The sequence below is a fragment of the Manis pentadactyla genome, chromosome 4 (genome assembly GCF_030020395.1).
Source record: "Manis pentadactyla isolate mManPen7 chromosome 4, mManPen7.hap1, whole genome shotgun sequence".
NCBI lineage: Eukaryota > Metazoa > Chordata > Mammalia > Pholidota > Manidae > Manis > Manis pentadactyla.
The window spans coordinates 187283861-187309420 of record NC_080022.1 but is presented as its reverse complement, the minus strand read 5'-3'; the positions used below and the strand labels follow the sequence as shown (position 1 = coordinate 187309420).

General features: G+C 50.6%; 1 protein-coding gene across 1 annotated transcript in view; it reads left to right on the top strand.

The window, feature by feature from the left end:
- The window catches only part of DNAH17 (dynein axonemal heavy chain 17), a 108669-nt gene that overhangs the window by 985 nt on the left and 82124 nt on the right, over positions 1-25560 (top strand). Inside the window, exons 2-15 of the mRNA XM_036910419.2 lie at positions 625-818; positions 1658-1850; positions 2078-2177; positions 2434-2519; positions 2686-2811; positions 3499-3651; positions 3772-3861; positions 5404-5571; positions 5816-5932; positions 11648-11913; positions 12537-12732; positions 13758-13904; positions 18129-18237; positions 19200-19303. Of these exons, the coding sequence (XP_036766314.2) occupies positions 625-818; positions 1658-1850; positions 2078-2177; positions 2434-2519; positions 2686-2811; positions 3499-3651; positions 3772-3861; positions 5404-5571; positions 5816-5932; positions 11648-11913; positions 12537-12732; positions 13758-13904; positions 18129-18237; positions 19200-19303 (2049 nt within the window). The remainder of the gene's footprint in view (positions 1-624; positions 819-1657; positions 1851-2077; positions 2178-2433; positions 2520-2685; positions 2812-3498; positions 3652-3771; positions 3862-5403; positions 5572-5815; positions 5933-11647; positions 11914-12536; positions 12733-13757; positions 13905-18128; positions 18238-19199; positions 19304-25560) is intronic.

The following is a 25560-nucleotide window of genomic DNA, read 5'->3' as shown; positions in this document are numbered from 1 at the left end:
AGCCTGTGTGGACTGCGGTCACCAAGCACCACAGTCCTGGGGGCTGGGGGCTGGGAGCACGAGGCCTCCGTGTCACAGGGTGGGTTCCTTCTGAGGCTGTTCTCCTTGGCTTGCAGGTAACTGTCCCCCGCTGTATCCTCCCAGAGTCATCCCTCTGTGTGTGCCTGTGTCCTAATGTCTTTTTATAAGGACACCATTCGTATTGGGTTTGGGCTCCGCCATATGGCCTCATTTTATCTTAATCACCTCTTGAAAGACCGTTTATCCAAATGCAGTCACATCCTGAGGTGTGAGGGGTCAGGGCTGCAGCATGTGAATCCAGGGGTACCCAGCTCGGCCCCTAGCAGCGTTCCCTGGTGCTCGGAGCATTTGCTTTCAGCAAGGAGCACGTGCTGTGGTCTTGCAAGAGCCAGGTCCCCCTTCACGGAGATGGGTGTGCCGCTGCAAGGGTGTGGGAGCTGGGCTGTCACCCTTGGTCTGAACGCCTCTACCGGCCCGCCTCCTTCTGGTGTGGCGGAGGGCCTTGGTTTCCCCAGGTGCCGGACGCTGAGGGCTCCCCGTTCCTCCCGGGTGTCGGCGAGCTGGAGCAGGCACGGGAAGAACTCCGGAACCCTGTCCTTTCAGGTCCTCTACTCTCTGTTAAACCAAAGCGAGGACATGAGCGGATGGCCCCAGGTGGTGTCGGAAGACGTTGTGAAGCAAGTCCACAAGCTGAAGAATGAAATGCTTGTGATGGGGGGCAAGATCAAGGGGAAGACGCTGCTGCCCATCCCAGAGCACCTGCAGAGTCCGGATGGCACGCCGGGGTCCGTGGAGAGGTAGGCGGCCGCCCAGGAACCCAGTGGGATAGAGAAGCGGCCGATCCGTGACCGCCAAGGACCACTGCCTCCCTGCAAACTGGTTTTGAAGCTAATGAAACGTCCGAGGGCAAGATGGCGCCATGATGGGGGCTGAGTCTGAGGCCGAGGGCCCAAGGGCAGGACGAGGCGCTGGACCCCTCCTCTGTCACACACAGGGCCAGGCCAGGCATCACACGCATGCACAGTCAGGCGCACTGGCACACGTGTCTCACAGCCAGGAAAGCAGGGAGCCGCCTTTAGGACATGGTCCCAGGGGCACAGAACAGGTGTGCAGCGGGGGGAGGCAGGAGTCCAGAGGCCGTGGCGTCCCAGGGGCCCCAGGCAGCACAAGGACTCCCAGTGGTCCCCGCACGCCGCCCGAGTGCCTTGCAGCTGTCTGCTGCGGGGCTCCTGGGGCTGTGCCAGTGTGACACGGGCTCTGTTCACTCCCATCAGAGCGTGGCTGCTCCCGGGGGCTCATCGTACAGGCAGGTCCCCCACGGTCGTCCGCTAAGCCCCCAGCTCGTGCCCGGTGTGGCCCCATGAGCACTGTGGGGAGGAGCTGCCTTGGACGTGGATTTAGTCCACAGCTGGTCTCCTCTTTCTTGGGGCACCCATGGCCATGGCCACCCCTGTTGTTTGCTCAGGGTGTCTCTTATAGCCCCCCACAGGCTGGCTGTGAGGAGCTCAGGGACATGAGGCCAGACGCCAGGTCACTGGTGGCTGATCAGGGCTTCAGGCAGAGGGTCACTGGGGATGGACAATGCCCACTGTGAGAGGGACTATGGGGGCACCTTTCCCAACCTTCTGCTCTGCAGGATCCCCCCCTCCCTGGACAACTCGCTGCTGCATGCCGTCGAAACGGTCATCATTGGCTGGTCCCACCAGATCAGGGACGTGCTGAGCAAAAACTCAGCCCAGCCGCTGCTGGACGGGCTGCACCCCCTTCCCCGGGTTGAGTTTGAGTTCTGGGACACCCGTCTGATGAACCTCAAGTGCATCCATGAGCAGGTGATGCCTCATTCCCCATGGGGACTGGCACTCAGCTGCCCAGGGCGGGATGGTGCATGTTGCAGCCAGGCACACCCGTAAACGCTCAGCCTCTGTGCCGACTGCAGGGGCCCCGAGGGGCTGAGAATGGGTGCAAAACTCCTCGGCCCCAGCCTGCGGCAGGGCCAGGTCACCGTCACCTGGGGCCTGGGAGTTTCTGTTGAAAGGTAATACTCTCTTCTTCTCAGCTGAACAGGCCCAAAGTGAACAAAATAGTTGAGATCCTGGAAAAAGCCAAAAGCTGCTATTGGCCAGCGCTGCAGAACGTGTATACGAGCGTCACTGAAGGTGAGCCCGGGACCCTCCCAGAACCCCCAGAGGCTGTGGGGACCTAGGATGCTGGGCGGCCTGTCACCCATCCTGGGGGGGTGTACCCCGCTCCCCACAACGTTCAGCTTCCTCAGCTCCCACCTTTTGAGGAGGATCCTGTTTCCATAGGAAGAAACACACAGAACCACGTGGCCGTGGCTCCTGAGCGTGGGGGGAGAGGGAGCCCCATTTCTGCTCCCTTGCATAGGGGAGCTCATGCTCTTGCTCCGTGCAGGGCTGAAGGAAGCCAGCGAGATTGTTCTGTACCTGAAGCCTCTGCAGATCTTGCTGGAGGAGATGGAACAGGCCGACTTCACGGTGGTACGTCAGCCAGAGAAGGGTTGCTTTGCTGGGGCTGGTCGCGGGCCGTGGGGGAGCAGGGGTGCCGTGATGTGGGCCTGGGGGGCGCCTCTTCCCTCCACTTCAGAGCCCTGGGGAGGGGAGGGCTGAGATGCCACCCAAAGCCGACACCCACCATCTCCCCCAGCTCCCTGCCTTCATCGCCAAGGGGCTCTACACCATCTGCTTCATCTGGGCCACCTGCGAGCACTACCGCATGCCCTCCAGGGTCCTTGTCATCCTGCAGGAGTTCTGCAACCAGCTCATCGAGATGGTAGCCACCCGCCCGCCCGCGGCCGCCTTCCCTTCCTGCCGACTGGGCCTGCTCTTTCTCTCTGCTCTTTTCTCCCTCAGAGGTGGCCCACCCAGAGTTGTCCCAAGGCCTGGGAGGTGTCCACCCAACCTGTCCCAGGTCAGGGGCAAGAGGAGAGAGGGGAAACTGCCCCCCGAGTCCCAGTGCCCCAAGACTTGGCTGGGGGCTTTGTGGGGTCTGTCTGTTCCTACACCAAGCCCCCTCCTCTTGCCCTTGACACAGACCCCCTTCCCTTCTTCCTTTCCACAAGCGTGCATTAGTCACCCGCGACATTTGAGCTGAGCTGAACCCTGGGCCAGGCTGCCTGGAGCCTGAGGCCCTGTCTGCGGGCCCGGACAGGCACTGCGGCCAAGGACCCTGCAACCTGCAGCAGGACTGTGTTTCTGTGCCCCTAGGGGACCCTGGTCATCTGTGACCAAAATGGTTTTGCTGGGCCTTATCACAGGATGAGGGGCCGGGCGAGAGGAGCTGCTCAGTCTCCTGAGAACAGCCCAGTGGCTGGCAGATGGGTCGGGACGTGAGCTTTAGGGCCAGTCCGTGTGTCAGAAGGAGGAGATCACGGGCCCCTGGGTGGATTGCTTCCACCGGGGCGCCCAGGCGCCTCCCCAGACTGCTTGATGGAACCGTGGACTGTCTTCTCTTGCCCAGACACGCACTTTCCTGAGCCCAGATGAGGTGCTGAAGGGCCTGCAAGGCGAGATAGAGGAGGTCCTGAACGGCATCTCCCTGTCCGTGAACGTTCTGAAGGCGCTTTACCAAACCTATGACTTCTGCTGTGCGAACATGAAGCTTTTCTTTAAGGTAGGGCTTGATTTGCAGAACACGAGTCAAGGTGGAAACGAGGTGGGGTCAATATGGCCCCGACGTCTGAACACGCAGAAATGTTTGACGCAAACACGGCCTCTTCTTTCTCTCTCCTAGAAAGACAAGGAGCTGGTGCCTTGGGAATTCCCTTCTTCCCTTGCATTTTCCAGAATGAATTCCTTCTTCCACCGAATCCAGACCATTGAGGTAAAGGTGAAATTTGGTTCACTTCACCTGCATGTCACAGGCCGCCCTTCCCTTAGGATACTGTGTCTTCCATCCTTATCCGGCTCCCAAGTAGTCGCTCCGCAGGGAAAATGAAAGTCACGCCGAAAGTCCATGTCCCCCGGAGGCCGTCATTGGGCCAGTCTACTCCGTGCCTGGGGCTGTTAGCCAGGAACAAAAGCCACCCGTTCTGGCTGCTCCTGCCCTTCTCTGCCTCCTGCCCCCCAGCAGAATGACACACTAATGACCCAGGGAATGACCATGGTCGGGAAGCCAGGAGGCCAGGGCCAGAGGCGGCGGGACTGGGTGGTGCCAGTGAAGACCTCAGAAGGCTGTGCCGCAGCCCTGTTTAGATACATGGCCCGCAGCCGATTCAGAGTTTAAAATGGTTCCAGCGGTTTCCTCTGCGGAAAAGAGTGAGGGACAGGGACCCTGGCAGGACCAGAAAGTTCTGCTTTTTGTTTTGTAATCTCCTGTGTGGTTCATCCGGGTTTTTTCAATTTTAACTTTGTATACATACTAGTCATACCATGAAAAAAGAGGGGAAAAATCATCCTGGAACCATTGAGCGCTGATATTATGATGGACGCTGGTTAGCAGTGGCTTTGGGAAGGCCTGGCTGGTTCTCATGCAGGCCACCTGGCAGGCAGGGTGGGCGGGGTGGGGTGGGGGGCAGGCTGGCCAGCCTCGCCTCCTCCTCGTGTGCAGGAGCCCTGGAGGTCAGGGCATGGCTGTGCTGGTGTTTTTGCTGGGCTTGCTTTGGTTGTGGCTTGATGTACCTTGGACGTTTTGAGAAAATGACACCAACCTTGGCACTAGCTGGGGGAGAGGTCTGAGTGCCCCATGAGCATCTTCAGTCTAAACAGCACAGGGCACAGGGTCTGGCACCTAGAAGCTGCTTGTGACCCTCCAGGAGCCCTTGGGATCCGGATCAGGCAACAGGAACCACATGCACAGTGTTAGGTGACTGGGGGGCTGAGCAGCGTTGAACGCCAAAATGAAGAACACATGGGATTCTGGAAGGGAGAGCCTTGGGCCCAGCACAACGGTCAATCCCAGGGGAAGAGACGGGAGCCACACCTGAGGGGAGGTGGGGTTCACAGGCGAACACCCGTTAGGCACCCTTCCAGGGCACCTTCGGGGAGGGTTTTCCTGGAAGCAGAGAACTTGAAACTTAGCAAGAGCATCTTGCCTTTACGACTGCTTCCGTTCACAGCTGAGGAACTGGGGGCCCCAGTAAAGTGTGATTGCTTTAGAGGCTCATTTCCACCAGCATGGGTTCAGGACAAGGCCCAGTTTCCATCTCTCCCCTCCCTTCCATGTCCACAACTTGGGGAGCCCTTCCTTCCATCCCTTCTCTCTGTGTTCCAGAAATGACTTCAGAAAACACCAACGCAGAGAGCCCCTCACTGCCACGTGGCCCCGGTCCCTCCCTGCCGGGGTCCGAGCTACCTTAGTAACTGAGCCCCTGGGGTTGGTCATTAGTACAAACTGACCAGGTGAACTGGGTTTTGTCTCCACCAGGATCTTTATAAAACAGCTATTGAGTTTCTGAAGCTAGAGAAAATCGAGCTTGGGGGAGTGAGGGGCAACATCTTGGGAAGCCAGATCGCTCAGATATACAGTGAGGTCTTCGAGCTGGTGAAGGTCTTTGCCGACTGCAAATATGACCCCCTGGACCCTGGAGATCCGGTAAGGCGGGGGCCTCAGCTGGTCAGTGGCAAATGCCCCAGGAGCGGGCAGACATGTGGAGGGTGTGTGTCGGGAGACAGTCACATTCTAAAGTCATCAGGAAAGCTCTGCACACGCAGCATCCACAGGGCAACGCGTCCGCTCAGACTGACCCTGAGCCCCGCCCGTGGGCTGTCGGCACCCAATGGGGCCACCCCTGCTCTGCGTGCTGGTTAGTGAGCTTCATGTTTTGCTTCACGTTTAGAGCTTTGATGACGATTACGCTGACTTTGAGAACAAAATTCAAGATCTGGATAGGAGGTTGGCCACCATCTTTTGCCAAGGGTTTGACGACAGCAATTCGATCGAGTCCTGTGCAAAGGTAGGCATGGGTGGGGACCCTGTGCCGACCGCAGGGTTGACGTTGGGAACCACAACCCAGAGATGATGGAGTGGCGCGTCTTCAGCTACAGATAAAGAGCTGGGCCCTGAAAGGGCAGGGGCCTGGTTCGGTGTCTCAGAGCTGGGCCAGCGGTAAGCGCCTCGAGGGGCCTTTATCACTGCCACGCCCTGTCATAGTGAGAGAAGAGAGTGAGAACGGGGAACAGCTGCTCCCCGATTCTCACTGCTCACCGAGCAAACATGTCATTTGTTCTTACTCGGTTCCACTTTCTCAGTACTTAAAAGGAACATAAGTACACAGAGGCCACATTGCTAAAAGAATTAAACACGCACACTCTGAGCCACTGAGTGAATTGACACGCTCTTCACCGTGTGAGGCTCAAGAAGCAAACACAGATCATTACTGGGAAGGCGCCTCCAGTGAATGGGGTGATGGCTAGTTGTCTGTCTTCAGTGTGTTTTTTCTACGATTTCCAAGCTGCAAGGATTCAGCATGTAGTGCCTTTACAATTAGAAAAAAGAAATGATGCTGTAAGAAAAGAATTAAAAGAAACAGATGGTAGAAAATCACTAAATCCCCCAGAGAACATCAACTCAAAGGAGAAACACAAAAGGCCAATACACGTGTATGCTTTAAGTTTGGCCTCACAAATAATCAGAAAAATGCCAGTTAAAAGAGCCAGGTGCCATCGTCAAGTTGGTTAGGACTATGAGGAACTAGACACCATCGTCCCCACTGTGGATTGGTGCCCCCCTCCCCCGAGGATCCCTTAGCTATGGGCATGTTGGGGGGCATGCAGGTGGCCCCTGGACCTTCTTGGTCCATGCTGACATTCAGCTCCAACACATCATTCGCTAACTGGGAGGGTGAACAAGCTGCTGAACGCCGGGCAAACTCCTCTCCGGGCAGCCCTCTTCACTGAGGGCAACCAATGCCCCTCAGCTTTGCCAGGACTGTCTGGGTCTGGAACTGAAAGACCTGTATTCTGGGGATCCCTTCAGTTCCAACAAACCCGGACCCTCACCCAGCAAACAGGAGGGGCTGAGTAAGTGTGAATGAGCACAGGAAGAATCTGCGTGGTTATCAAGGGTTTCACAGCGTCAGCCTCTGTATTCTCTTTCCGTTGCTGCCATAGTAAATCACCAAAGGGAAGCCTGCTAACCTTCAATTCATAATATCAGAAAATCAGAAAAATGAGCAAAGTAAATGTGCACCGCCCCCCTACTCAACATAACAGTGCTCAGAAGTTAACTAGATCTGATGGCCATTGGATTTTCCAGCATTTTGCATACACCATTGTCTCACCAAATAACTCAGAACTTGGGCATTTGTGCCCACCAGATTCACAAGCTCCTGGCCCACACCAAGGCCCTGGTGGGGCTTTCTCTGGCCCCGTCTTAGGCAGTCGCTAATCTGCTCCATCCCCATAGAGTTGCCTAGTCTCACATGGCACCTGAAATAAATTTTATTCAGTTGCCAACATGTACAGATTGAGAAAGTTCACATCAAAGTCCAGGTTTTCACCCTCTCTTGGAAAGGCATGTCTGCCCACATAGGACACTCAGTCCCTCAGGGTGACAAGCAGCTGCAAAGGAACTGCGCTTCTACTCTGTGGACTGAACCTAAGCGGTCCAGGTCGCTCCACTCCCCACCACTCCTTGCTGTCCTGGCCCAGCCTTCTTTGTGCATTTATGTGACCTGCCTCGCCCCTGCCAGTAATTGGGAGGGCCTCTCTGCAGGATGTATTGTGTCTGACTACAGCTTGTCTGCAGAATGGGTATTGGGTATTTAAATGAGTGTACGTGGATATGCTTGGGTAGCCTTATTTCTCTGCCCAGTTTTGTGCATGTTTGCCAACTATGACTCTCTGGGTTCAGAGCTATCTCTTGCCCTCACTTGCCAGCCTCCAGGTTGCTGTGGGCAGTGCAGTGCCTGCAGATGCCCAGTAACTGTTCTAGCATCCTGGATCCCACCCACACACTTTGCTAAGCACTATTATCTCACTTAATTCTCACAGGTTCCTGAGATATTTGCTAAACTCAGTACCTGCATTATCCATTTCATTTTACCAGTTCAGACAAGTCAAGACATCTGCCCAAGGTCACACAGTTAGCCAGCAAGTAGAGAAACCAGGACCCCAAACCAGCCCTGAGCTTGACTGCTTCCAGGGCTTCTGTTCCAGCCGCTCCGCCAAGTGGGCTCCCATGCCAGGAAGGCAGTGGGATTGGCCTGGGCAGCCCAGAGGGACCCTCTGTCCAGAGGGTGTCAGAGCTCAGCTCCCCAACCCTGAGCACAAGGATCTCTCTATCACAAATGCCAAGATGTTCCTTTGCCTTTCAGACATTCTTTGAAAAATGCAGATGCAAGGGAATTTGAAGCTCTGCATATGTAACGATCAATTAAGTCTTGGATTGAGTTGATGCTCCAGGCAAAATATCAATGAACCTAAATTAGCACAGGGCCCCCATGCCTTCCCTTCTCTGGAAAGCCCTTACCCCCAGGGAGCTGCCTTCTGCCACCACAGGGAGAGGCCTTTGCTGACTCTCCTCCTTGGAGCTCCAGCCTCCCCCTCTCCCTGTCCTTCCCTCCAGGCCCTGGATTCTGCTGTGTATTGATGCTCTGTGTTTATTGTCTTCCAACTAGAATATAAACTCCCTGAGGGCAGGCGCTGGATTTGGGTCCATTCAGAACCGAGCCCAGGCACTTCCCCTGTGGAGGGACTGGCTCCAGCTGAAGTGGGGGAGCGATCACTGGAGTCGTGGGGAGGCCATGTCATCGGGGGTGACCTCAGGCTCACACCCCAGAGGGTGTCACAAAGCTGCAAGTGCAGAGAGGTCCTGAGCAGGTTTCCAGCCAATCCTTTAATTTGGAAACACCAGGTCCTCCCTGTGGTGGAGCCTCCAAAACTTAAAAGATAACACTAACCAAGAGGTGGTGCCAGGCAGGTGCCCCTCACCTCTGGCGGGCGGAGCCAAGTAGGGCGCCTTGGGCTCCCCACGGGCAGGGTGTGACTTCACCTTGTTTTCCTTGGGGATGGAAATGGACCGAGAAGGTCCAGGGGTCCAAAGCGACGTGCTTGTCCCCTAGGTGATCCCGAGCAGGTAGGTCACCCCGCTCCGAGGGGCAGAGGCAGTCCAGGAGGCAACACTGTGGTGCCTGAGCTAAAACTCCAACGCGCCGTTCCGCCCAGAAGGAAAAGCCCTGTTCCACATTTTTCACTTTATATTTATGCTGGATGAAAAAGAAAAAGCAAGAGGGAAATACGGGAGGAAACAGCGCTTGTGAACCATTTCCATCTCCGTCTGCTCATCTTCTCTCCGTACCGAAGAACATTCATTTTTCTTTCCCGTTTGCTGGCCCTGAGCTCTAGTTAGGATGGGCCCCTGGGGCTCCCGCCCTCCCATCTGTCCTCCACCCCTGCGCGTCCCCAAGCTGCCTCGATGCTATTTCTCACGGTCAGTAATGCAACGCAGCCAGAAAAGTTCTAGAGCAATTTTCCACATGATCTCCTCCTGGTATAAAATAAAATTAACTTCCTTCCCAGAAACCAGAAGCCAAAAAATATATATATATATATATATATGTAAACATGAAAAGAAAGGAAGAATGGGAAAGAAAAAAAAATGTCAGAAAGGTCACAAACCAACAAGAGGAACCTTTTTTTTACCAACTGTCATGTGTCGATTTTTTAAAAATGTCTCCGGGGTCCTGATGTGTCCGTCTCTTCCCTGCTGGGAACCACGGTCAGAACATCAGAGTTTAAGCTTCTTTCCAGACTCGGTGGCTGTTCCATCTGGCTTTTTGGGACCTGAAAATCTCACCTCCTGTATCTGCAACTGTTTCACTCTTTCCCCAAAGGCCATCTTTGGGACAATGGTCACATTTTTCAAACCACAGTCTGAGGCAAATCTGAGACTTGGGGCCAGTCCTTCAGGCGCCCGGAGCTCGGGCTGTGCCCACAGGGAGAACGGGCTGTTGTGAGCTGGCTGAGCCCCTTGGGCCTCCAGAGCAGTGGGGGCCTGTGCCCGCACCCTGGGGCTAGCCTTGACTTGGGGGACCTTCCTTCAGGTCCCCTCCACAGGAGGCCTCACTCTCTGGGTCCCAGCCAGGGCACCTCCCTCCCCCTCGGGCCCCGCCTCGGGCTCTGTGCTCCCCTTGGGCCGCCCTGCACCCTGGCCGCCGCTGGCCTGCAGGGGCCTTTATGAAATGCCCCTCTGGTCCCAATTTGAGCCACCCTCTGATTCCAGCCAGGACCTGAACCAAAACACCCAGATAAAATATCTTATTCTCTTCTAAAAATCTTTTTATTTGTTAAACAACTCCCGATGTCTATCATAGACGGAGAGGGCGATGAGCAAGCTGTTTGCAAAGGCCCTCCGGCACCGTTACCGCTTTCAGAAATATGCTGCGAGGCCCCCTGGACTAGTTCAGGTCAGGGGCGTTCCAGCTGACGGGTGTGCAGGTCCGGGCTTTCCTCTCATGGAAATGACGCATTCCAGGGGACCCAGGCTGCCCCTGCTCCTCGGACATTTGAACCCCCAGGGCCGCAGCCTCTAAACATCGCAAAGCTCTCCCTATAATGGCCTCAAGTCCTCGGGGGCGAAGCTCTCCCAGCCCGTTCTGCGAACTCTCGGCGTCTGTGCATGTTATCTGGGCCCCTGCCCTCTTCGCCGCCTCCACCCTGCTCAGCTCAAGGCCGAAACATGTCTCCCCGTGCTGCTGGGTGGAACTGTGCCCTCCAGAAAGTCATGGTGAAGTCCTAACCCCCAGTACCTGTGAACTACTGGAAAACAGGCTCTTTGGAGATATAATTAGATGAGGTCCTGCTGCAACGGCGTGGGTGCTTCATCCAGGATGTCCAGGGGTCTTATAAGAAGAGGAGAAGAGGCCCAGAGACACAGAGAAGTCCACGCCCCGATGGAGGCACAGACTGGAGTGGTTGTGCCACCGGCCACCCCGGGAGCTGGGAGAGGGACCCGGGCAGAGCCTCCCTTCAAGCCCTGCCCACACCTGGGTTGTGGACGTCTGCCCTCCGGAGAATAAATTTCTATTGTCCCAGCTGCCAGCTCGTGGTCCTTTGTTACGGCAGCCCCAGGACACTTGCACCAGCGCTGTGTGAATGTAATCATTTGGGGCCCCTCCTCCTTTCCTCTGGCTCTGTTCTCTCCTTGTTCCCCTTTGCCCACGGCTCTTTTCAGAGCCGAACAAGCCTCCTGGTGGTGGTTTTCCTTGCCTGAACGGGGCCTTGAGGGTCAGCTCTTCCTAAGGGGCTCTTCCTAAGGGGAGTAATTCTGACCGAAACATTTCTCCATCTGGTTGTAGAGTCAGCCCTGGTTATATAATGGTTACATAAATGCAGTATCATGGCTATTTTTAAAAAATTAATTTTATTTTTTAATTGTTTAAATCTTCTTTGCCCCAAACCTCATTTCTTCTAAGCCCAGAATAAATTTTTCCAGACCTTGGACCTATTTACACTGTTGGTTTACAAGCCACATATTTGGGGACCCAGCATATGTCAATAGGAAGATCTCAGAGATGTTCGTTTAACCTGTTGCCACACAGAGAGAGGCTCTTTGTCTTGATGGGGCACATATTTTCCCTAATTGTGTCAACAGCTGAGAGGTCGGGGCGATGCCAGGGATGGGGCAGGCGGCGGGCACCCCAGCAAAGGTGTGTCTCCTTTCTCCACAGCTCCTGCATATGTGTGGGGGCCTCCTGGAGCGGCCCCTAATTCTTGCTGAGGTGGTGCCCAGGTACTTGGTCATGCTGCAGCTGTTTGATGCTGAGCTGGACAACACCAAAGTCTTGTATGATGCCCAGTCCTCAGCATCCGCAGGTGGGGCTGTCCCCCCGATCCACAGAAACATGCCCTCCGTGGCCGGGCAGCTCAAGTGGAGCCTGGAGCTGCAGGAGAGGCTGGAGGCGCCCATGAGGGACCTGAAGCACATAGAGCACCCGTGAGTCGGGGCGCCGCCCCGGGGTGTGGGAGGCGGCACCCCCAGGGCTGCGGGCAGCTGGGAGAGCCTACCCCTCCCTCTGTGTCGGCCACGCCTTCACTTCCCAAGGCACAGTCCAGAAGAGTGTGTCCCTGTCTCCTCCTCTGGATGCCTTCTTGTGCCCCTTCCCCTTGATGGCCCGCCTGGTGGAAAGAACAAGCATTCGGCAGCGGGGTGGGAGCGCTTACAGGACAGAGGGCGGGCCTCAGGTGTGCCCCGATGGGGGTCTGCTGGCAGGGGAACTGAGGAGGGGCAACCTATGTGATTGGTTGGAGACATACCTGGCTTTCTCCAATTGGTCCTCAGTTGGAAGGGAGGCAAAACTTAGGGAAGCTGGTGTTATTAATCAAGTCCTGGCATTTGGGGCCAGTTGCTACGAGGGCTCTTGCTTGACCTGCTGGGCCAGTTGCTGCAGATTGAGGGCTACCGTCCACCTGTGTATTTCAGTCCCTCAGCTGGGGGAGACAAAGCTGGCTGGCTGCTCCATGCCCCGAGGTCTGGCAGCCGTGGCGGGGGCGCCCAGGGGACCTGAGGATGTGCACGTGGGGCGGGCGCCTCACCAGCCCGTCTGACCGTGATTGCAGGGTCATGTCCAGTGCGGAGGCCAAGCTTATCTACCAGAAGTATGATGAGATGATGGAGCTGCTGAGACGCTACCGCGAGGAGGTCTATCAGCAGTGGGTGGCAGGGGCGGACCAGGCCTGCCACTTCAACCTGGGGCAGCCCCTGATCCGGCGGGGCCCTGCCATGAACCTCCTCCGAGTCAACTTCAGCAAAGCGGTGGGTGCCACCTTGCCGCTGGGTCTGGAAGGTGCCCGTGTCAAAGGCCACCCCTGGGATCTGAGGTTCCACTGTGGAGGGTGGGGGTGAGACCAAAGCTCCCTGTACAGCTGAGCTCAGTCCTCCTCTGCCAACAGCACGAGCTTGTGGGGGCTGGTGTCTATGTCGTATTTAGCTACATTATTTAAGTATTTTTTAAAGTCTGTCCAGGATATATTTAAGGTATGAGATAAAATAGTAGCATCCTTGAAAATAGCTTCAATGAGTACATCTAAAGCTCAGCAGCCTTTCATGGGATCCCAAGAGGAAATGTCAATTTAAGAATTTTTAAAAAAAAAGAAAAAAGAAAGGGTCTTTGCAGGGTCTGATCAAATGGACTTGGGTCAAGTTGGGTAAGCTGGAAGGAGCTCACGGTGTGTGCTGTGGGGTGTGTGTCCTGGGGCTAAAACCCGGGTAGTTTGCATGTGTGTGGGGGACAGAGCGGGAGCAGCCTGAACCCCTGCAAGCGCTCGCCCAACGTGGACGTGTCTGCGCTGCTCTGGGCAGTGGGACCAGGAAGGCAGGGAGCCCGGGTGTGACCTTTCCTCTGAAACCTTCTCTTCCACTAAAAGTCATTCATTCTTTGGTTCAACAAACATTTGAATGAAATATCTGTTGAGCATCTACTGACAGGGCAGAAACTCTGTCAGAAGTGATGCCCCGGTGTTGACCTGGGCGAGAACCAGGCGACAGCAGATGTAGGAGGGAAGGTTAGATCCGAGGGAGGAGCCAGGCGCAGACCTGGAGCCTCCCCAGACCGCCTGGTAGTGATGCTGTCGTCCACCCTGGCTGGCGCGTGCTCTGGCTCAGGAGCAGCAGACAGGGTGAGGATATCCTGGTCCCACCAACAACCTGCCTCCCCAAACACTCCCCCCAACCTTCCCTCAGGCTCTAGGAGCATCCGAGGGACAGACCTTCACTTGGGTGGCTAAATACTGTCCCACTGAGCTCACACCAACCTTTCCCGTGACCTTCCTTTGCCTTAGCTGGTGGCAGTTCTCAGAGAAGTCAAGTACTTGAACTTCCAGCAGCAGAAAGAGATTCCAAGCAGTGCCAAGAATCTGTTCTCCCAGCATGAGACCTTCCGGAAGTTTGTGGGCAACTTGGAGCTCATCGTTGGCTGGTACAATGAGGTGAGCTGGTGTAGTTTTGTTCTGTTCAGTTGGCCAAGTTTTGGGTTTTGTTTAGGACAAACGCAGCCGCAAGAGCTCCCGGTGGAATAGAACAAGTGAGCACATCTTCATATTGAAATGTGGTTCCAGCCATTCACACGGACGCTGGCAGCAAAGATGGTGCTGATTCAGCGCAGCTGGTGGTGGAACCTTCCTCCCCCTGGACTTCGGTGTGATCACGTGATCGTCTGTAGATGCTCTACTCTCCTAAGTACATTTTGCTCTGGATAATGTCAGTCATTCAAGATTACTTCCATCGAAGTTGGGGGCGGGTGGCATTTCCCAGAATCTGAGTAGGATTACAGACTTCCCGGCCGTGTGTGGTGAGGAAGCAGGTGTGAGGGGGCCGCCCTCGAGGTCAGCAGACGGCTGGGGGGCGGCCGGCCCACCCTCAGCTCTATCCATCCGATCTGGGGACCCAGCCCAAGGAACCATAAAGAGACTGATCATCAAGAAGCACTCCCAGTTATTGATCAGATGTGGAGAACAAGCTGTCCTAGCAGCGGGGCTGTTTGTTCAGAGCACCTCCTTCCTGGCATGAGGACCCCCAGAAGCTGAATAGCAACCAGAAGGGGACCCAGAGAGCATGGATGTGGACACAGCAGGCAGTAGATATGGGCACCCCCTTAATATGGACCCCACCCCAGACCCCAGGAGAGGCTGCCGTTTGCACCCCATGACCCCTCCCCTTCCCCAAGCCACAGCAGATTAAGCGTGTTACTGCACAAGTGTCAGAAGCCCACAGCCTGTTTCCTTCTACTGACGCCGCTGCCTTCTGGAGGCCGCCTCGCTCCTCAGCTCGTGGCCAAGCCACCCCATCTTCAAGCGGCTTCACTCCAGTGTCACCTGCTGCTCTCACTTCTGGACTCCTCACCTCCCCTTTGTGAGGGCCTGTCACCGCACTGGGCCCGCCGGGGAATCCAGCATGTTCTCCCCAAGTCAAGGTCCTTGCCAGAAGCTCATGGACAAGCCTGCTTAGCCGTGTGAGGTGGCGTGTGCAGGGGCCCTGGGATCAGGAGCAGAGCTCTCTGGGGAGCCCTACACAGGACGCTGGGAATTTGGAATTGGGTCCCACCTCACTCACACTGGAGTCAGGGGGAGCAGAGAAACCAAAGGGGAGCAGAAACCTCGGCTGCAGGAGGAAGGCAGCAGCAGACAGCCTGAGAGGCCCCCGGACACAGAGGAGGAGCCAGCCGTGGCCTAGCAGCCCCAGTTCCGGGACCCTCGGGGCGCGGTGCGTCTGTGGCCCCCTCTGTAGCCTCAGCTGTTGGTGCAGCCCTCGCACTGCACTCACTCCAGTGAGTTAACTTCCTGCAGCCAACTGGCCCCCAGCTGGAAAAACTGTCTGGGACCTGGAATATCCCTGTTCCTGTGTTTGTGTCTCAATATGTCTAAGAGACGCCTACGGACTCCCAGATTCCCGATGTGAGGGCTCTGTTCCTAGAGCCGCCTGGGGCTGTGCCTCAGTCGCCTTCCCTTACTGGGGCCTCGTACCCAAAGCCCAGGTCCATACCGGATGCGCAGAGGGAGCTGCTTCTGCATCCTGTGCTGCCCTCCCAGCCTCCCTGCGGAGTTCCGAGCAGGTGTTAGTAACCGGAGCGTAGCGTGACATGCACCCTCCTCCTACCAGGAACACTGTGAATCCCAAGGGTGCTTCTTTGTCACCCAGGAAGTGCAGAGCAGGCGCCCTATGCAGGGCATGGTGACGACGACGCTGTGTGCTCAGCCAAGCCCAGGAACTCGATACCCACCTCAGATGCCAACCAAGAGAAGGGTGGGAATATCAAAAGATTCAGAGCCAGGTCTTGGGGACTGAGGAAGATAGAAGCCACCTCCTTCATGGAGGTTGGGAAAGACAAAGACTAAGCAAAGGTGCCGGGTGGACACACACACACACACACACACACACACGAGATCAGCCATGATGTGTGCCTAACTCCATTCCAGGAATGAGGGCGAGGCTGTGTGTGACCTAAGACGAGTGCAACATATACTACAGTACACTCATTTTCATTAGCTTCATTTTTCAAGGTAAAATTTTAATTGGCCCGCTTATTTGTGCTACAGGCTAGGAACCCCCGTTGTCTGCCTTAAGGGCATTTCCTTGAGTTAGGGCTCTGCAGAACCCCCCGTCTTGGGACTCAGAGAACTCTGTGTTCACCGGGTCTCCAGAACGCCTCCTAGCCGTGGCGGTTAAAGAAAATGAAGCTTTAGAGAATACTGTGAATCCATGGAAAACCATCTGTGGCTTTACGTTCAGTGAAAAAGTTTGTCTGCCATGGTGCAATCCAGAAGAAAAAAAAAACAGTTTCATGTTATTTAGGATAAAAAAATTGGTCTTCCCCTTCTGTATTTCCAAAGAAAACCCAATTGAGCACATGCTGTCCGATCTGTGGAGCCCGTTAACCTCGGCTGGGCAGGGCGCTGTTCTGGGGACAGGAGTGCCGGGCCCGGGTGGGAGCAGGGAGGTCTTAGGTCCGGCCGAGCGCCTGAGGTGGCTGCGGGATCCACACCGGTTCCCTCTTTGGAGACACGCCGGGTCCCTCCAAGTGCTTCTTATCCTCAGCGTAGCTTCTGCTGCCGGTGACACCAGACCGGTGACATCTGTTAATATCCGAGCTAGACCAGTGTGCGTGTGGTGCTGGCAGGAATCCACTGGGGTGTCTGAGGGACCGCTTACGAGTGTTTTTTCCCCAGATCACATTTCTGGGAAAAAAGGCCCTAAAGGTCTGGATTTATAACACTGGCTGTTGAAAAATAGTAAACTGGGTGTATTAAATGGCTCTTACCATCACAAGCTTTGTCTGCTCCAGCAATTACAAGGGCATGATGATATTTAGCTACTTTTCTGGGCATAAAACCAATAGGTGGGAACTGCCTTTCCAAATATCTGAGTATCCGCGTGAGTTGGTGGGCAAGCCCTGTAGCCCAGCCTTCACAAGGCAGAGGAGCACCCCCTCCCCGGCTCCCCCAGGGGGGCTGGCCCTGGTGTCTGATGGGGTGGGAGGGGGCAGCCCTAATACCTTTGCCCACAGCACAGTCCTCAGAAACTCAGCACCTTTTCCCAGGTGTTTAAATTCTGTATCAAGGGCTCCCCTCTGAACCCTATTCCAGGGATTTAGCTGCAAAGATGCTGAAGAGGCACCTAATGAGATGATTTTACTTAGGATATACCATCAAAGCAAGGGGACCAGTCGTGGGGAGGGGACTGCTTCCCAGTGTGATTGTTCAGCAGCCAGACTCTGATAGATGTCATCGATATTTCACATTGACCCACTTTGCAATTCCGTAGACGCTTTCCTTTACTTCCGTCTGGTTTCCACTGGTGATAGCTCTTCACTTTACTTCTCCAGCCCTGCCCACCTTTTCTAAGAATCAATTGCCTGAAAACACTTGGAATCCTAGTGGGGGCGGAGGCACCGTTTAAAGCCCCTAATGTATGTGGAGAACTATTCTGAAAGGCAAACAGACAGCACCTGATGCACAATTTATTCCTGTGTATGTCCCTTACTCTATAGAAGTGTTCGTGAAAAATTATGTAAAAATCAAAATTTTGCTAGGTAGAATGATATTCCAAAACTCAAATGGTGCTTGTTATTTGAAAGAATAATTTATGTTAGAAAAAAAAATGTATGCTCCCTCCTTGGCCTTCTTTTTTTGGGTTTTGTGAACTGTGGTTTTCAGGCATTAAACTCATTTCGCAGAGCAGGGTGGCACTCGGTCAAAGACTGCATGGCGCCTACACTACTGCTAACTGTGACCCACTTAAACTTGAATGGCATCTCTGCAGCTCCTAGATCTCTTTGTGTAGACAAATGTGGAGCTTCTGAGCCCAGAAATGTCCCAGTTAGCCAAGCTATTTCTCTGACTTTCTTTTTATGAATCTTAGCCAAACTTCCTAAAATTTCGGATTGTACACTCACTGTTTTGGCCTTATTGTATTTCCTTCTCTTTCTATCTGTTACCAGGGGTAATTAAGAGTGAAGTATATACATAAATCCTTGGGGATGAAAACAATTTTAAAAGTTGAAGTCTCCCAAAATTCGATTTACATATAATTCCCAAACACACTAATGTTAACTAGTTTGGGTGGGATTGAGTAATAAAAATCCTTACCATGAGACAATTGAAAAATCTGGTTGAATTTGGAACAAAGGCCCTGAAACTGGAGCTTTTGTTTTGCAGATAAAGACCATCATGATGGATGTAGAGTTTCCACTAGTGAAGTCAGAACTGGAAGCAATTGATGCCAAATTATTGGACGCTGAGACGACGTTGTTCTGGGATGGCGAAGGTACCAAGGCCATACCATGTCACCTTGGGTTAGACTTGGGTGAGGACAGGGTTGGGGGGAGGGGATCCAGCCTGTCCAGCGTCTGTCCTAAAATATAGCCAAGGAGCCACTTCTGTCTTGTGACTACATGGATCTGATTTAATGGAACAGGGTCACGTTTAAGCTAAAGGGTAGTTTCACCTGCTCACCCAGTCCCGAGAGAGCCTGTCTGTGCTGCTTACAGATGGAATCAGGCAAAGACTCCTGGGAACCATCAAGGGCTGGGCTTTGTGGTGGTTCCCACGGGCACAGCTGACGGGCAGAGCCAATGCACATGGCAGGTGGCTCGGGCACCTGTTGGAGAAGTAGTAAGAAGTGCACCCAGCAGCCTCTTCCTCCCTTCCTCCCACCCCTGGACCAGGCAGAAGGCACCCAACTGACTTCCCTCATGCCCAGTACCACCTCTGGGTGGGCACCACCACCATTGCTCCTGCCTCCATCGAACCTCCCACCTTGCCTTCTGCCATCTTTTCAGCCGTCCTCTGCCATTTCCTGCCTCCGGTATCTCAAAGAGAAGGGGGGACTGTCCATCAAGTGAAACCAGGGTCTGCATGGACCTTTCTGTGCAGGGCAGCCATATACTTTGTAATGAAGCTCAAGTCTGTCCAGCATTCTGTTCATGACTGGAGGGGCCAGGAAGCTCAGGGGAGGGGCCCTTTGACATCAGGAGTCTAGAGCTCCTAGGGGGAGTTAATGATCCACCTCTTTGGGGACAGGGAAGTCCTGCTTCCACAGAGGCACAGTATGCATTGTTCCCCAGCACTGCATTTCGGGGAATTCGCAGTGACCTCTTCTGCTCCACATTCTGAAGGAGGTGGTTTCCAAGAGCTGTCTCGTAATAATGGGTGTTAAACCAGCCCAAGGGAAGTTTTCATCTTGTTAAATCATTCATTTTATCAGATTACTATAAACTTATATTTTAGGTGTTTTTGAATATATTCAAGAGATGCGAGAAATTCTACATAACTTGCAGAACAGGATGCAGAAAGTAAAGCAAAATGTAGATGGGATTTCCCAGGCCATGAAGGTGAGAAAGCTGCAAGGCACACCGGCAGGGCTTCGGTGGAGGCTCGGAGAGGGTCCTGGGGGAAATGGGCCACGCAGAGATGCTCATGGCAAGTGCCAGAGGCAGTGGGAACCTGCTGTTTGAGGTACCAAAGCACGTGCATGGATTGCACAACGAAGTCAGGGTGGTCCCAGGGCAGGAGAGGCCCAGGTCACTCTGCAGAGTTCAATTCTGTTCCGTTCTGATGAGCTCAGCAAGTGTGTATGCAGGGCCAGCTCCAGGAACAAGGGGTAGAAAGATGCCCTAACTCAGCCCCGCCTGGAACAGGCTCATTGACCAATACAGAAGCAGCAGGGTCCCTTCCCTCAAGCCCAATCCAGAAACCTGGGGAGATCTTTCATGAGCTTCCCCCATGGTCTGTCATCAGCACTCTAATTTGCAGCCATCTGCAGCAATCGGTCCAAAAGGAAGTCTTTTTAAATCCCCCATTAATTTGCAATGTCTCCTATGTAACTATTCTGACAAGAATCATGGGTAAGCTATACTTCTCTATCGACACAGCAAAATGCAATGATCACAATGCCCCACCAGCACCTCTGTTTCCCTGCCCACCATGCCCCTGGCCCCCACTAAGATGGGCCTTCAGCTCGTGCTGATTTCCACCACATGCCACTCCACCCCGCAAACTCCTGAGTTCAAATCTTTTAGAATTTCTGACCCAGGCCGTCATTAACTTTTTTCACTAGGGTGCATCTATTTTGAGCCTCCTCTGGCTTAGCACAGTGCGAGCCTTCTTTTTCACGTTATAAATGATATTCGTTTCATCACCATCCACTTGGATTTACTCAATAAATCCTAGACAAATATCATTGCTCCGCCCCCTTTTCTTTTTCCTGATTCCATTTTCATTTGAATGGAACATTTCCTCAATGAACTTCCACAGAAAGGGTGCATTGATGACATCTTTTCTGAGGCCCTGCTTATCCAAAAACATCTTACCTCACCTGTGCTTTTTGATACGGTCTTTTTCTTTCAACACCGGGGAAACATCCCTGTATTAGTTTCCTAGGACAACCACAGCAAAGAGCCAGAGACTGGGCATCTGAAACAACAGAGATTTGTTTCCTCACAGTCCCAGAGGCCGGAAGCCTGAGATCAGGGTGCCTCCAGGGCTGTACACGCTGTCTCCCCATCTGTGGCCTCGCGTGGACGTACGTGTGCATGTCCTGACCTCCACTGGGTATAAGGTTGGATCAGGGCCTGCCCTGATGACCTCATTTTAACCCTCTCTCCAAATGCACTCACATCCTGGGGCTTAGGGCCTCGGTGTATAGTTCGGGGGAACACAATTCAGCCTATGCAGGCCTGTTCCATAACTTAAGTGCTGACAGGGCTGACGATGGCACGACTGGCCTTCACGGGCCCCTGTTCTCGCTGTCTCCAGGCAGTCAAAGCTTTTCTTTTTCTTTTTTTAATCAAAGTGTTGTTGATATACAATCTTACATTGGCTTCAAATATACAGCACAGTGGTCCAACAGCTCCCCATATCATTAGATCCTCACCCCCACTAGCGCAGTCACTCTATGTCAACACAGGAAGATGGGACAGAATCATTAACTACATTCTCCATGCTGTACTATCCCTGTGACCAACTTAGATTATGATTGAGAATTTTTGTGTCCATTTATCCCCCTCACCCTCCTCACCCACCCACTTCAGCCCTTCCTCCTTGGTAACCACAGTCCCTTCTCAGTGTCTGTGAGTCTACTGCTGTTTTGTTCATTCTGTTTTACCTTGTTTTTATGTTCTATGAATTAGTGAGATCATATGGTATTTGTCTTACTCCACCTGGCTTATTTCACTGAGCATAATGTCCTCCAGCTCCATCCATGTTGTTGCAAACGGTAGGATTTGTTTTCTTCTTATGGCTGAGTAATATTCCACTGTGTATATGTACCACATCTTCTTTATCCTTTTATCTGTTGATGGACACTTTGGTCACTTCTATATCTTGGCTATTGTAAATAACGCAGTGATAAACATAGGGGTGCATATATCTTTTCAAATCAGGGCTTTTGTTTTCTTTGGGTAAATTCCTAGAGCTGGAATTACTTGGTCAAATGGTATTTCTATTTTTAGTTTTTTAAGGAACCTCCATACTGTGGCTGCATCAGTTTACATTCCCACCAACAGTGTAGGAGGGTTCCCATTTCTCCACATCCTGCCAACACTTGTTATTTCTAGTCTTTGAGATACTGGCCATTCTAACTGGTGTGAGGTAATATCTCATTGTGATTTTGATTTGCATTTCCCTGATGATTAGCAACGTGGAGCATCTTTTCATGTGCCTGTTGGCCATCTATTTCTTTGGGAAAATGTCTGTTCAGGTCCTCTGCTCTGCGTTATTTTAATTGGGTTATTTGGTTTTTTGGTGTTGAATCGTATGAGTTCTTTATGTATTTTAGATGTTAACCAATTATCAGAAAATCATTTACAAATATATTCTCCCATACTGAAGGATGATTTTTGTTCTGCTGATGGGTCCTTTGTTGTACAGGAGCTTTTTAATTTGATGTAGTCCCACTTGTTCGTTTTTTATTTTGTTTCCCTTGCCCAAGGAGATATGTCCAGAAAAAAATTGGTCATACTTAAATGCTCAAGAGATTTTGACTCATGTTTTCTTCTAAGAGTTTTATGATTTCATGTCTTACATTCAGATCTGATCCATTTCAAGTTTACTTTTATGTTTGGAGTTAGAAAATAATCCAGTCATTCTCTTACATGTAGCTGTCCAGTTTTCCCAACACCAGTTATTGAAGGGGCTGTCTTTTCCACTTTGTATGCTAATGGCTCCTTTCTCATATATTAATTGACCATATATGCTTGGGTTTGTATCTGGGCTCTCTATTCTGTTCCATTTATCTATGGGTCTGTTCTTGGGCCAGTACCAAATTATTTTGATTACTGTGGCTTTGTAGTAGAGTTTGAAGTCAGGGAGCATAATCTCCCCAGCTTTATTCTTCCTTCTTAGAATTGCTTTGGCTATTCAGGGTCTTTTGTGCTTCCATATGAATTTTATAACTATTTGTTCTAGTTCACTGAAAAATACTGTTGGTATTTTGATAGGGATTGCATTGAATCTGTAAATTGTTTTGGGCAGGATGGCCATTTTGACAATATTAATACTTCCTATCCATGAGCTTGAGGTAGATTTCCATTTATTTGTGTCTTCTTTAATTTATCTCATGAGTGTCTTGTAGTTTTCAGAGTACAGGTCTTTCACCTCCTTGGTTAGGTTTATTCCCAGGTATTTTATTCTTTTGGATGCAATTGTAAATGGAATTGTTTTCCTGATTTCTCTTTCTGCTAGTTTGTTGTTAGTATACAGAATATAATAGATTTCTGTGTATTAATTTTATATCCTGAAACTTTGCTGAATCCAGTTATTATGTTCTAATAGGTTTTTGGTGGAGTTTTTAGGATTTTCTATGTATAATATCATATCATCTGAAAATAGTGACAGTTTAACTTCTTCCTCACCAATTTGGATGCCTTTTATCTCTTTGTTTTGTCTGATTGCTGTGGCTAGGACCTCCAGTACTATGTTGAGTAAAAGTGGGGAGAGTGGACATCCTTGTCTTATTCCTGATCTTAGAGAAAGAACTTTCAGCTTTGCACCATTATATATTATGTTACATATGGGTTTGTCATATATGGCCTTTATTTTTGAGGTTCTTGCACTCTATACCCATTTTGTTGAGTTTTTATCATGAATGGATGTTGAATTTTGTCAAATGCTTTTTCAACATCTATTAAGATGATCATGTGGTTCTTATCCTTTCTGTTAAAGTGACGTATAATATTGATTGATTTATGAATATTGTACCATCCTTGCATCCCTGGAATAAGTCATATTTGGTCATTGTGTATTATCCTTTTGATGTATTTTTTTATTTGGTTTGCTGATATTTTGTTGAGGATTTTTGCATCTACGTTCATCAGGGATATTGGTCTGTAGTTTTCTTTTTTTGTGGTGTCTTTGCCTGGTTTTTGTATCAGAGTGATATTGGCCTCATAGAATGAGTTTGGAAGTATTCCCTCCTCTTCTACTTTTTTGAATACTTTAAAAAGGACAGGTATTAAATCTTTTTTAAATGTTTGGTAGAATTCAGCCTGTGAAGCCATCTAGTTGTGGACTTCTGTTTGTTTTTTTCATTGCTGGTAATTGGTCTGTTCAGATTTTCTGTTTCTTCCTGGGTCAGTCTTGGAAGGTTATATTTTTCTAGGAATTTGTCCATTTCTTCTAGGTTGTCCCATTTATTGGCATATAATTTTTCATAATAGTCTCAAATATTTCTTTGTATTTCTGTGATATCTGTTGTGATTATTCCTTCTTTGTTTCTGATTTTGTTTATTTGTGTACTCTCTCTTTTTTTCTTGATAAGTCTGGCTAGGGGTTTACCTATTGTGTTTATTTTCTCAAAGAACCAGCTCTTGGTTTCACTGATTTTTTTTCTATTGCTTTATTCTTCTCTATTTTATGTATTTCTGCTCTGATCTTTATTATGTCCCTCCTTCTACTAACTTTGGGTCATTTGTTCTTTTTCTAGTTTCTTTAATTGTGAGTTGAGACTGTTTATTTGGTATTGTTCTTGTTTCTTGAGGTAGGCCCATATTGCTATGTACTTTCTTCTTAGCACCACTTTTGCAGTGTCCCACAAATTTGGACTGTTGAGTTTTTGTTTTCATTTGTTTCCATGTATTGTTTGATTTCTGTTTTAATTTGTTCATTGATTCATTGATTGTTTAGGAGTGTGTTGCTTAGCCTCCATGTGTTTGTGGGATTTTTTGTTTTCCTTGTGTAATTTATTTTTAGTTTCATACCATTGTGGTCTGAGAAACTGCTTGATACAATTTCAATCTTTTTAAATTTATTGGGGCTCTTTTTGTGGCCTAGTATGTGATCTATTATAGAGAATGTTCCATATACTTGAGAAAATGTATATCTACTGCTTTCGGGTGGAATGTTCTGTAGATACCTGTCAAGTCCATCTGATCTAATGCGTTGTTAGGTGCCTCTGTTTCCTTATTTATTTTCTGTCTGGTTGATCTGCCTATTGATGTGAGTGGTGTGTTAAAGTCTCCTAAAGCAAAGGTGTTGCAATCTATTTCCCCCTTCAATTCTGTTAGTATTTGTTTTACATATTTAGGTGCTCCTATGTTAGGTGCATAGGTATTTATAATGGTTATATCCTCTTGTTAGATTGACCCCTTTATCATTATGTAATGTCCTTCTTTGTCTCTTGTTACTTTCTTTGTTTGAAATATATTTTTTCTGATATAAGTACTACTACTCCTGCTTTTTTTCTCCCTATTATTTGCATTAACTGTCTTTTTCCATCCCTTCACTTTTAGTCCATGTAAGTCTTTGGGGCTGAAACAAGTCCCTTGTAGACAACATGTAGATGGGCCTTGTTTCTTTATCCATTCTGCCACTCTATGTCTTTTGAATGGTGCATTCATTCCATTCACATTTAAGGTAATAATTGACAGGTATGTACTTACTGCCATTTTATTAATTGTTTTCTGGTCATTTTTATAGTTTCTCTCTGTTGCTTTCTTCCTCTTTTATACTCTTCTTGATATTTGATGGTTTTTCTTTAGTGTTCTGATTAGATTCCTCTTTTTTAATTTTTTTGTGTATCTATTATAGGCTTTAAGTTTGTAGTTACCATAAAGTTCAAGGATAGCTTCTTGGCTATATAATAGTCTACCTTAAGTTGATGACTGCTCTATTTCAAACATAATCTAAAACTATTTCTTTTTTCTTCTTCTTCCTCCTCCACATTGTATTATTAGATGTCATTATCTGCACTTTTTGTGTATCTCTTGACTAATTTTGTGTATAGTTGGTTTTACTATTTTTGTTTTGTTTTAATTCATACTTTCTTGATAATTAATTGGTTTACTATCTTTACTGTGGGTTTATTTTCACTAGTGAAACTAGCCTTGGAAACATTTCCATCTACAGCAGTGCCTTTAACATACCCTGTAATGTTGGCTTAGTGGTTATAAATTCCCTGAGCTTTCATTTATCTGGGAATTGCTTAATCTCTGCTTCAAATATGAATGGTAATCTCTCTGGGTAGAGATTCTTGGTTGAAGGTCCTTCTGTTTCAATACATTAAATACGTCATGCCACTCCCTTCTGGGCTGTAAAGTTTCTGCTGAGAATTCTGCTGATAGCCTGATGGGGTTTCCCTTATAAAAATCTTTTT